General features: G+C 35.4%; 1 protein-coding gene and 1 pseudogene across 1 annotated transcript; both read left to right on the top strand.

Moving 5' to 3' along the window:
* Nucleotides 1–2,494: 2,494 nt before the first annotated feature.
* Nucleotides 2,495–7,972, top strand: LOC107647972 (histone-lysine N-methyltransferase ATX3-like). Its single transcript, XM_088491234.1, has 23 exons — nt 2,495–3,136; nt 3,216–3,271; nt 3,369–3,546; nt 3,698–3,796; nt 3,895–3,963; nt 4,048–4,116; nt 4,241–4,332; nt 4,415–4,507; nt 4,593–4,728; nt 4,799–4,865; nt 4,989–5,088; nt 5,201–5,325; nt 5,571–5,716; nt 5,846–5,950; nt 6,037–6,101; nt 6,199–6,403; nt 6,550–6,633; nt 6,748–6,795; nt 6,906–6,995; nt 7,092–7,178; nt 7,284–7,358; nt 7,449–7,549; nt 7,634–7,972. Exons 1-23 carry the CDS (start codon nt 2,618–2,620, stop codon nt 7,722–7,724), a joined length of 2,700 nt encoding a protein of 899 aa, XP_088347360.1. The 5' UTR covers nt 2,495–2,617; the 3' UTR covers nt 7,725–7,972.
* Nucleotides 7,973–10,587: 2,615 nt separating this feature from the next.
* On the top strand, nt 10,588–12,105 carry LOC148554791 (uncharacterized; annotated as a pseudogene).
* Nucleotides 12,106–12,653: the final 548 nt, after the last annotated feature.

The raw sequence follows: 12,653 nt of genomic DNA, 5'->3' as shown, positions 1-12,653 counted from the left end.
TCTTACTAGCCTAGGACGATTTAAGTCCAAACCTAACCCTACGAGCCCTGGCACGATTTATGCCTCATTTGAAGTGCCCATGCATGCATAAATCGTCCTAGGGTGACAAGACTCACATATTATATAAACCCTAACCCCTTAGGACGATTTATATAATAGTAAAAACAGGGTATTCATGTTTCAAAATGTGATTTAAGAAAATCCAATAATTTCTTCCTCTCTTTATTTTATTTAAGTAAAAAAGTCTTAATTTAATAATTAACTTTTAGTATTTATAAAGAAAATTGATATTAATAAAGGGTTAGTTTTTTTTTTGTGACTACGTAAAAGGTCAGTTTGAATTTGTTTTTTTAAAAAGTATTTATTTATTTATTTTTTAAAAATATTTGTTTTTAATAGACAAAAGCTATTTTACATTTAGATAAACTTCTTTTAAAAAATTTTAAGTATTAAAAATATTTTTTACTTCTGTTTTTTTTTAAGCAAGGTATGATTAGTTAAAAAAAAAACAAATAATTTATTTTTTTAAATAAAAGTATTTTTAAAAAAATGTCTTTAAATAAGTTTAAAATTAAATAAAAATATTTTATTAAAAAAAATATTTTTTAACTAAAAAAAACCAATCTAAACCATCACTAATTACCTTAATTTTGTGTAATATTTGAATGAAACAAAGTCATATTTGTACAATTATGCTACACATTCAAGTCTTTTTGATAATCAAGTCTAATTAAGTTGGTCCAAATCAAACAAAAATCAGTTTCATTAATGGAGCATAATACACGCTCACTACGTGAAACGGTTCCTGCGTTTCTCTCCTCTCATTCTTCTTTTTTTCCTTCTTCGCATTTCTTCTCCTTCTTCTTTGTGTTCCTCCTCCTTCTTCTTCTTTGTGTGTTTCCTTCTCATCGTCGTTCTTTTATTGTTGTTGCTGCGTTTTTTCTTTTTCTTCCCTTATTTCCAGTGATTTTGCATCATTATACGTTTCTTTTTCTTCTTTGTTTATTTTTTTTGTTTTTATTCTTATTAATAAAGTAAATGAAAAGGTAAAATAAGAAGAAAAAAATGAACAAGAAAAGAAGAAAAAGATGATAATGATGAAAAAGGAAGAGGAGGAGCTTTGAGTTATTATTAAATAATTTTGTGCATTTTGGATTTAAATGAGGTAAACTTTTGGTCTTGTTTGTTTTGAATTGAGTTTGTTTGTGTGTCTAACTAATTTTGGTGCATTCTGAATTTAAATTTTGGTGCATTCTAGATTTAAATAAGGTGTACTTTTTATCTGAATTTGTTTTAAATTGAGTTTGTTTGTATGTCGTTATTACTAAGTAATTGTGGTACATTCTGAATTTAAATAAGATGTACTTTTAGGTTGAACTTGTTTTAAACTGAGTTTATTTGTATATCGTCATCATTAAAGAATTTCGATACATTATGGATTATTTGAACTGTTATACATATAAAAAAAAGACAATGACGATGACAATAACAATAATGAAAGAAAAAAATGAGGAAAAAGGAGGAGAAGAAAAAGCAGCATAGCTTATTTTTTAAGTGTGTTAAAAGTCATCCAAATTGTTTGGCACAAACTGCTTGTCAATATCATAGAGAAATTAAAAAAACACCGAAAACTGTTTTTGATTTTTTTTTTGTGACTAAAAAAAAAACTGTTTTTGATTAAACCAAAATATTTTTTCAAATGTACCGAAACTAGGAACAAAAACAAATTCAATGAAAAAAAAATTCAAAATTATACATTACATTCAAATTCAAACTTTCAACCATGAACGCCAATTTTCTCGACCAAAAACAAAATTATTTAACTATAGGAGTATCAAAAATTAATAAACTACATTAACGAGCTTTGAACAAAACCTCATCCACTTGATTCGTTTCAAAACAATAATCCAATTCGCCCTAGTTCAACTGACAGTATAAACTTGCATAATTCATTCTCTTTGAAAACAAAATATCTGTTTAAATTTGATTTCACAGCTTGTTTTAAAAAAAAATTAATCTAAATATTCAAATCAAATCAAAGAACATTGATCGTGAACGAAGAGAATGCAAAGAACGAAAAAAACACAAAAAATGTAGAAAATACTGCAATAATAAAAAGAAAAAACGAAATCTACGTAGAAAAGAGAGTTATATATAATCATGCATCAAGTCAAAAGGTTGTTAGAGATAATGGGAATTAAGTTATAATAACTTGGTTGGTTAAATCATTTGGGCACAGAAGTTTATAATTTATTGTATTTGATATTTCTGGTAACAGATAACACATCAAATGTCATAGCAATCAGAATTCAGAAACTGGTGACGCCGTTTTTTTTTAAGAAAAAAATACCTTAATTAGTAATTAATAATGAGAAAGAGAAAAATACAAAAAGAAGAAAAGCGTGGTGGTGTAAAGTGTAGTAGTGCATTGGGGGAGAGAATACCGATTGTAAGTGGCGCCAAAAATATTTACAAATGGCGGTCTCCTCAAAAATTGGGATTAGATCGGACTGGAGTCTTCGTCTTTCCAAACTCGTCAACCTCCCTTCCTTTAATTCATTCTTTGTACATCTCTCTCTCTCTCTCTCTCTCTCTCCAAATTGAAGGTTGAACAAAGATGATAATAAAGCGCAATTTGAAAACCGGAATCCATACCCTCAAATGCTGTAGTAAGCTAGCAGAATCCAAGAAGCGCAAGCTCGATCAAGTTTACACTCAACCCACTCCAACGCCACCTGCTGAGCTCAATCATGATCCAGTGCGCTCACCCCCACGCCGCACTAGGATTCTTCCCTCCAGGTTCAGCGATTCTGTTCTTGACACCTGGACACATCACTGTGATTCGGACTACCACCACTGTCTCAATTCAGTTAAGACGGTTAAAACAAGCGTTAACGGAATCCGTTCTACTCTCCTCAAAACTGAGATTAACTGCAGAAAGAGGAAGGACGTGTACAAGCTCGACGAATTTGTGTTGGGTGACATAGTTTGGGCAAAATGCGGCAAGAGCTACCCGCCTTGGCCTGCTCTCGTTATTGATCCTCTCTTGCAAGCTCCCAAATCCGTCCTCAGCCGCTGCATTCCCGGCGCGATTTGCGTTATGTTCTTTGGCTATTCCAAAAGCGGAAAGCAGCGGGTAATGTTTCTCCCTAGTGTCTTACTCTGTGATTCTGAATTTGAGTCCTTCGGATCTAAAGCAATTGTCATGTGTATAGGATTATGCATGGGCGAAGCAGGGAATGTTATTCCCCTTCTTGGAGTTCATGGATAGGTGTGTTGGTGTTTGTTAACCATTGTTGGATTTGGATGCAGTTCGTTTCTTGTAAAAAACATTCGCCATTTACTCATTGAAATTTGTCTGCATTTAGATTCCAGGGGCAGACTCAGTTGTACAAGAGCAAGACAAGTGAGTTTCAAATGGCTATGGAGGAGGCCATGTTGGCGGAAGATGGAATTCTGGACACACAATTGCTACCCGAGCAAATTGGCGAGCATATGAAAGGTGCAGGTTCCAATGCTGAGCAAGACCATTACAGCCAATGCCAGGTGATATTCATTTCTTCCATTTTGTGCTGCATATCTCCATGACTAATTATGAGACCATGTTTCAAAGCTTCATTTAGTAGTATTGTGATAATTGATGACTGAGTCTACCCTGCATTAGTCAAAATCAATCTTAGTAGTTCTGTTTCTGTAGGATGCGATATCCTGTGCTGGGTGCGGTTTGATGTTGCGGGTTAAACCCAAGAAGAAGATGAAGGATTCACCTCTACCTTATTGTAAACACTGTGATAAGGTTTTTCCGTTCGCTCATTTGACATGTTTTTACTTTCTTGACTATATTAATTTATGACAGCCAACTAATTTTCAATGTTTTTGGTTGTCTCCTCACAGTTACAAAAATCAAAACAATATTGCGGCATTTGCAAGAAGATTTGGCACCACTCGGATGGTGGGAATTGGGTGAGATTATCTGCCTTCTAATTTTGCTTCTGTTTGAATTAGAGTATTTTATTTTCAATAATTAATCCAAATTTTGACAATTAGGTATGCTGTGATGGTTGTAATGTTTGGGTGCATGCTGAATGTGACAAAATTTCCAGCAAACTTCTCAAGGTATCATATCATGGTTAACTTAGCGCCTTTTGTCTCTTTCACCTCTGTCTTGCGGGTTGGTTGGTTTCCCAACTCCCTAGTTCACAAATATTTGGAAGATAAAATGATTGATTTCTGGATGCAGGATTTGGAAAATATGGATTACTATTGCCCAGACTGCAAGGGAAAGTTCAATTATAAATTAACATCACCTCAAATCTACAAGTCAAAAGTAAAGTATGTAATTATTATTTGTTGCTCCCTTCACCCATTTGTTTATGGTCATTCAGTGTTTTAGGAATAATGTTATTTGGGACAGATCAACAGAGAGTAGCAAAAAACCTGAAATACCTGAAGAGCTAGCGGTGGTATGCAATGACATGAAAGGAATTTACCTTCCAAAGCTTCATTTGTAAGCCCCCAGCAGTTTTTTATCTTAGCTAATCTAAGCGACTTCCAAATTTCATTGAATTTCATGTTATTGTTTTTTATTGCAGGGTTATGTGCAAGTGCAGCTCTTGCGGTACAAGAAAGTATAATCTTCCTGAATGGGAACGACATTCAGGATGCAAAGCCAAAAAATGGAAACATACTGTGAAAGTGGAAAGCACAATGCTACCGCTAATAAAATGGGTTTGTACCAGTTTTGCTACTTTTTTTTGGGTTTTTTTTTTTTTGTGGTTGACATTTAATGTTTTTTCAGATCACCAAACACAATTCACGAGCTGGAGCTCGCCTGGATCAGCAGCAGTTGATTTCCTTCTTGCAAGGTAAATGTTTATTTCATGCGGACTTCTGTATAATGAAGCCTTCAAGTGTCATGGTTAGTTACGGTCATGTATATTGCCTTTAATAAAGACAAAAATTTACTTCACTTTACCTTATTTTCACAGAGCAGTACGAGCCAGTTTATGCAAAATGGACTACAGAAAGATGTGCCATTTGTAGATGGGTTGAAGACTGGGATGACAACAAAATTATTATCTGTAACAGGTGTTTTCATCATAGTTGATATTCTTTACCAGCACTGTCATGATTGTTTTCTTACTTAGGAGAATTGAAGGGAAGAAAACTGAATTATTCTGTTCACGTGTTCATTGTGCAGGTGTCAAATTGCTGTCCATCAAGAATGCTACGGGGCAAAGAATGTTAAGGATTTTACTTCTTGGGTTTGTAGAGTCTGTGAAACTCCTGACATTGAGAGAGAGTGTTGCCTCTGTCCAGTTAAAGGCATGTCAATTACCATTTCATTTTCTTCTTTCCAAAATCAGACAATTTTCATTCCTATTTGAAATTCACCAAGAGATGCTCTCCATTTTGTCTTATAAGCTTCATGTAATATTCATTATGATTGTGTATGAAGTCTTAAATTGTGTCCATAATGAGATTTTTGCTTTGCAAATTTTATATGTGATGATCAACTTCGCCATCCAACGCTAATAAGCTTTTATGATATTGTTGGAAACATTCTGCAGGTGGTGCTCTTAAGCCAACCGATGTGGACATGTTGTGGGTTCACGTAACATGTGCTTGGTTTCAGCAGGAAGTTCTTTTCAGAAACCACGAGGCGATGGAACCAGCCGTTGGAATCCTTAAAATTCCTCCTGAATCCTTTCTTAAGGTAAAATATTGGAATATAGGGTAAAAGAGGTTGTTATTGAATATTTGAATTATTTTACTCTCTTATTTTTCCGTGCTCTTAGTATCAGACTTTCAGTACTGAAGTGCTTGTTGTCTTCTTTGGATGCAGACTTGCGTGATATGTAAACAAAGTCATGGTTCGTGTACAAATTGTTGCAAGTGTGCAACATATTTTCATGTTATGTGTGCCTCAAGAATGGGATATAGCATGGAAGTAGGTTTCAGGGTTCTTTTATTTGTCAAGAATGGGATATGGAATTATACTATATGTTAATAACTTGATGTTGTTAAAATTGACAGTTGCATTCTGTTGAGAAGAATGGAAAACAAAAAACACAGAAGCTAATTTATTGTAAATTTCACAGGTTTGAGATTTATCCACTAAATTACACATAGTATTTGTTACTACATGTAGTTTTCGTTTTTGAAATACTAATGCTTTTTACCTTGATTTTGTTGCAGGGTGCCAAAGCCAGAGGCAGTACTAGTTGTACATACAGATGAGGGAGTATTCTCTCAAAATAAGGAGGGATGCTATAAGGGATCAAATCTCGTTTCCTCATCCAACAATATTGAACTCCTTGTTGATTCCTCAAAATCTCATAGTTATGAGGTTGAGCCACTCTCTGCTGCCAGGTGTCGTGTCTACGTAAGGTCTTCCAAGAAGGTAATGATTCAGAACATAATGTTTGACTTATCATAATACTAACATCTAATGATAAATATTGTCTTGCATGCCATTCATCTTATCTAAATAATACATAAAAGTAATGCAATATTTTTTACATTATATAATTTATTTGATATTGGCAGAGCAATACTGTCCCAGTAATGCACTTGCTTGGGGGTCCAAATCTCCATTCTTTAGATGCTATAGCTAAACTGGCCAGCAACGAGGTAATCTGCAAGCATATTAGATTGGTTGCTCTTGAAATTTAAAAATGTGCTAGCTTTCTTTCTTTTTATTTTGAGCAAAATGAAAATCTGAAGTCTGAACTTCTTGGATGATAGGATGCTGAAGCATTTTCTTCTCTAAAAGAACGTCTTCACCATTTACAGGTTAGTTAACCTCTCCGTTTGCTAGGGTTCAAGCTACTTTTCCTTATCCTAATTATTAATTCATACTTCAGAGCCTTATCTTGTGATTTTTGAATGCTTTGTGGTTTCAGAAAACTGAAAGCAGTAGAGTTTGCTTAGGAAAATCGGGTGTCCATGGATGGGGCCTCTTTGCTCGAAGAGAATTACAAGAAGGAGAAATGGTAATTATCAGGAGAAATAGGGCCTCTCCATTTAAGTGCATAACATATGTTTACACGAAGTTTCTTCTCTAACATTCTTTATACGTGTTTTTTCAGGTTGTTGAGTACCGTGGCGAGCATGTTAGGCGCAGTGTTGCTGATCTGAGGGAAGCTAAGTATCGTTTAGAAGGCAAAGATTGTTATGTGAGTTTTCTTCTCCTTCTAAGATATATCTTTATATGTTGTTCATTTCTAATTTTTGCCTTAGTTATTTAAATGATTGATTTTAACTGAAATGAAAATATGCAGCTGTTCAAGATTAGTGAGGACGTGGTAATCGACGCAACTGAAAAGGGCAATATTGCACGTTTGATAAACCATTCTGTAAGTTACTTGTACATTCTTGTGATGCCAACAGAGAGAAGAAACAATGAAAACTTATGTTTAGTGGGGTATTATATGTGAATTATACAGTGCAACCCGAACTGCTATGCAAGGATAATGAGTCTGAATGATCAAGAGAGTCGGATTGTTCTTATTGCCAAGACCGATCTTTCTGCGGGTGAAGAATTAACGTGCGGTTTGTTTTGTTGAATGTGCGGAATGAATTACAGCTATTTTCTTACTCTTTCTTTTTATAACTCTGAATGTTGAAACAGGTATGATTACTTGTTCGATCCAGATGAGAGGAATGAACTCAAAGTTCCCTGCCGATGTGGAGCCCCCAATTGTAGAAAGTTTATGAACTAACTTCAGATTGTTTGTGCATGCATGTGGAGCAATTGCAGTTACCTTGGAGGAAATAATACCCTCTACGATTTTGCAATTCTTTTAATTATTTTTCACAAATTCAATGTAGTTTATATAGTTGTGTTGTACAATAATAATAAGGGGAAAGTTTATCAGCCATGAACTGGATTCACTTTTTGTAATTTGTCACATTGTTCTTGTATACTGTATTCAATCCATCTGACAATTGGAAAGCAATATTGATTTATTAACTTGTACAAAGGAAAATGCGATGTTGTGGTCAACAGGGCAAGCATTGATTCTGCTTTATCTATTTAGACAGCCTTTGGTTAAATTTGACAATTACGGCGGGAGTCAGATCCAGACACGTGGCTATTGAGGACGATCAATATAGGCACTTTTACAATTACACTTTACAGAGAAACTAAAATGAGATCCGCGCATCGCGCGGTGTTACAGCTGAAAAAAAAAAAAAAAAAGAAGGTGGGGCACGTGAAAAGTACGTGATCCCATAAATTCCTTTGGATTTGGATCTTCTAAAGTTTGATTTCACTTTAGAAAGTAAAGTTTGATTTTCTACCATTGAATATTTTTTCTTTCATATTTATTCTTGGTTCCACCTATGAAATTAATGGTGAGAGATCACACTTTACTCTCTAAAGTGAAATTCAAATTTTAAAGGGTCCAAATCCAATCTCCTTTAATCCCCTTTATTTTCTCGAAGAAAGCTCCCGAACCCACCCTTTCTCCTTCCTTTCTCAATCTCATCTCTCTCCTTTCTCATCTCTCCTATTTTCCTAATTTCTTCCATCTTCTCATCTTTTCTTCTTGTAATTACATACCATTATTAAACTCATCTCTATCATCTTGTTTCCTTTTCTTTTTCTACTCCATCTCTATTTGTTCAAAATCTCATTTTCTCAAAACCTCCAAATCATATAATTTCAATTTAATGATGAGTTCCGTTTATTATTGAAACTTCAAGGTAACTCTGACTCAATAATTAACCATATCCCTACTTTTTGTCATCTCTATATTTATGGGTATGTATAAATTCGAATTAGGGTTAGAAAATTGGAGCTTCTATCAATTTGAGTAAGATTTTGTTAATTGACAACCTTGTTAGCTTACAAATATTATTATTGTCATATTTCTAGAGTTGTAAGATTATTGGACATCAATTGGTAGCTCGGTGACGCGTTCAGAGTTGCTTCTAGTTCTTTAGAACCAAGTTGTGAGTAGATATTATGTCTATAATTATTTTTAAGTGTATTATTCTCAATATTTAAATTGGATCATTATTTTTGGACTTTGAAAATATTCGATTATTGTGATTTTTAAATTTTTTAAAATGAGTATTGATTTGTGAAACCTATAATTTTATAAAAATACACACGAGAGATCAAGAATTCTCGCTATTTCTTAGATTCATGGACCCAATTCAATTCAGCGGGATCTTTCATTCACATTTTTTTCCATCAAGAGAGTTTTATAAAACTCTTGGACTCACGAATTTGGAGTATCCTACTTTCACGCAATTCACAGGGTTCAACAAGCAATCGATATTTCACGATCAAGGATGTAGTGATATTTATATATTTTGTAAAACATATCTGTTTTCTTATTTGACTTTATTGAATTTTAATTAAATTTTAGTATGCATTCTTATATATATTTGATTTACTGGAATTTAGTAATATGTTAAAGCATTAGATATTTTTATAAGCGAGTTGGTTTGGATTGGTTTGGTTTGGGAGACTCTGACTAGAAAACCGTAGTTAGCGGTGATTATGACGTTAACCTAGATGCATCTGGCTCAGACCTCAGCTAGCAGGGGCGTTGCTAGCCTAACGTTTAGGCCACACGTTGGACCTGTTATACCGTACAGGCACACTAGAGGAAAGGGCTACCCTTAGAGGTGGAGCCGCCCTAGGTGTGTAATATTCAATTTAATTTAACTTCTAGAATGAGAACTCACATTTCAATTCATTCTGCTTACTTAGTTATCTATTTATTTGCATAATTACTTAATATGGATTCCTCATCTTTGAAAAGAAATATAATTTTCATGATAAAACTTGTGTTGTCTCGTGTGGGTTATAAATATAATGTTTGCTCACTGAGTTGCAAAACTCACCCTATTATATTCCCATATTTTTCAGATACAGGAGTTATTCCAGGTTCCATTCCACCTGCCCCTCAATAGATCTTAGTCATTTCGGTAAGCCCTTCTTTACAAGGGTTAAGTAATTATGTGATGGAACCTTTGCTAAAAATTTAGATTATGTCAATGCTTCATATGCCACAGATAGGATCTTCGTGTGGGTTATGTTATTTTGAACCTCAAACTGTTTAGATAGTAATTATAATTTGGTTATGTAAGACTTATGGATTTAACTATATACTCTAGTTATCAATTTGATATATATATATATATATATAAGTGATGCATATTTTGGATCTATTTGGTTGTGGATATGATTGGTATATGTTGTTATTGTTGTCTCTGGAAATGGATGTTTATTATTGATATAGGAAGATAATTTTTATATGAGTAAGGTCCTAGAAACAGAGGAGATTCTGTCCATTTTTCTAAAAATTTGGTCGTTTGGCTTGCTGAGGGACTTGTCCCTTGAGCGCCAGTCATGGCTTGGTTCGGATCATGACAAAGTGGTATCAGAGCCTTAGGTTTTCCTGTATAATATGGAGCAAGTGTTCTTTAGTAAGATCACAATTGTGCAAATAGAAGTCGGCCCATTTTCACAAGGTGTGATGTTACTAGAGGTCTATAGGAAGTTGTCCTCAATCTTTTGGTCTCATAATTCTTTCTATCTGTCCTATTGTCTTTGAACTCCATATACATATGTCGTTGGTAATCAAATCGCTTTATTTACTCAATAGGTGGAAGATGCCACCTAAGAAAAGGCGTGGTGGAGCTGTTAATGCTCCTGATACTGCTGAATCCAATAGGGCAGTTTCTCCGCCACTTGGAGCCCTTCGACAAAGGCCAAGGAGCCAAAGGATGGCTGATAGGTGCGAAGGAGAGATACCCCGCGAGAGAGTTCAAGAGAACCCCGCAGTAAAAGAGGCTCAACCGGACTTAGCAGCTGAATTAAGGGGAATGAATTAAACCCTTAATGCGGTATTACAGGTCCTAACAAATCAAAATAGGAGCGGGGCAGGAATTCTTAATATGCCAAATCCTCAGCCTCATAGAGTTCATCAATTGTTTGGGGATCAAGAGCCGCCAATTGAGAAGCATTTGAAGTTGAATTCGCCCACTTTCAATAGAGATTCATTGGATGAAGATCCACAACAATATCTAGAGGATGCAAAGAAAGCTATTCGAGCTCTCAAGTGCACCAAGGAATGGGCTGTTGAGTTAGTATCCTACAACTTGCGTGGTTCAGCAAGATATTGGTATGAGTCTCTTCTTGAGAGCAAAGAAGCAGCTGGACTTCCTCCTCCTTCTTGGAAAGAGTTCATTGAAGAGTTTCTCGCTCGATTTTATCCAGCTAACAAGCAAGCAGAAGATGCAATTGCCTTTGAAAGATTAAGGCAAGAAAATATGACAGTGACTGAGTATGCTAAGGAGTTTACTAGACTTTCTAAGAGTGCTCCGTACTTGGTGAATTCAGAAGAGATGAAAGTTCGTCGTTTCATTCATGGTTTGGCAGAACCTATGTTCACTACTCTTATGCCTGAAGTCGGACGCATGTCTTTTAAAGATATCCTAAACTCTGCTTATAGAATTGAAGTTGGGATAGCAGAGAGAAATGCTTATAAGGATGTTGGTAAGAAGCCCAAGATGAAGGGACAGTTTTTTGGTGGATCTTGTTCAAGAGGATTTCAGTCTCATCATGGTCAGACTAATCAGCAGGGTTACTTGGGTTATCAAGTTCATCCTCAAACATCTTTTGGTGGGGTTGCTTCTTCTGGATCTGCTCCCATGAGTGTTTCGAGTCCCAGACTTTTTGTTAAGGCCACCCCTCAATCTAGTGCACAGGGTTCAAATCAGACAAGACCGGCTCAGCCCTATTGCCATCAGTGTGGGAGTTACCATTCTGGTATATGTTTCAAGGCTACTGGAGCATATTTTGGTTGTGGTCAATCTGGTCATCTTAGGAGAGATTTTCCAAATGCTAGAGGAGGCTTTTCTCCAGGTATTGCATGTCCTACAACACCAATTCCATCATCTTCAGCTATTTCTATTGGAAATTCTTCTGGTCCTAGTGGCAGAGGAGTAGGTGGCAGGGGTCAGACTTATAACAGAGGAGGGAGCCAAAGAGAAAGAGGTCAGGCACGTGTGTACACTTTAACATGTCAAGATGCTCAAGCTTTTAATGCTGTGGTGGAAGTACTTTACAAGTTTGTTCTTTAGATGTTTGATAAGCGGATAATTTATACCCTTTTTGGCATTATTTTTACATAGTTTTTAGTATGTTTTAGTCACTTTTTATTATATTTTTATTAGTTTTTATTCAAAAATCATATTTCTGGACTTTACTATGACTTTGTGTGTTTTTCTGTGATTTCAGGTATTTTCTGGCTGAAATTGAGGGACCTGAGCAAAAATCTGATTCTGAGGCTGAAAAAGGACTACAGATGCTGTTGGATTCTGACCCTCTTGCACTCGAAGTGAATTTTCTAGAGCTACAAAAGTCCAATTGACGCGCTCTCAATTGCGTTGGAAAGTAGACATCTTGGGCTTTCCAGAAATATATAATAGTTTATAGTTTGCCCGAGATTTAATGGCCCAAACTGGCGTCCAAAGCCAGCCTAAAATTTTCTGGCGTAAAACGCCAGAACTGGCACCAAAACTGGAGTTAAACGCCCAAACTGGCACCCAAGCTGGCGTTTAACTCCAAGAACAACCTATGCATGTGAAAGCTTCAATGCTCAGCCCAAGCACACACAAAGTGAGCCCCG

Source organism: Arachis ipaensis, chromosome B6, assembly GCF_059453495.1.
Source record: "Arachis ipaensis isolate K30076 ecotype BB chromosome B6, ASM5945349v1, whole genome shotgun sequence".
NCBI lineage: Eukaryota > Viridiplantae > Streptophyta > Magnoliopsida > Fabales > Fabaceae > Arachis > Arachis ipaensis.
This window is presented reverse-complemented; position numbering and strand designations above follow the sequence as displayed.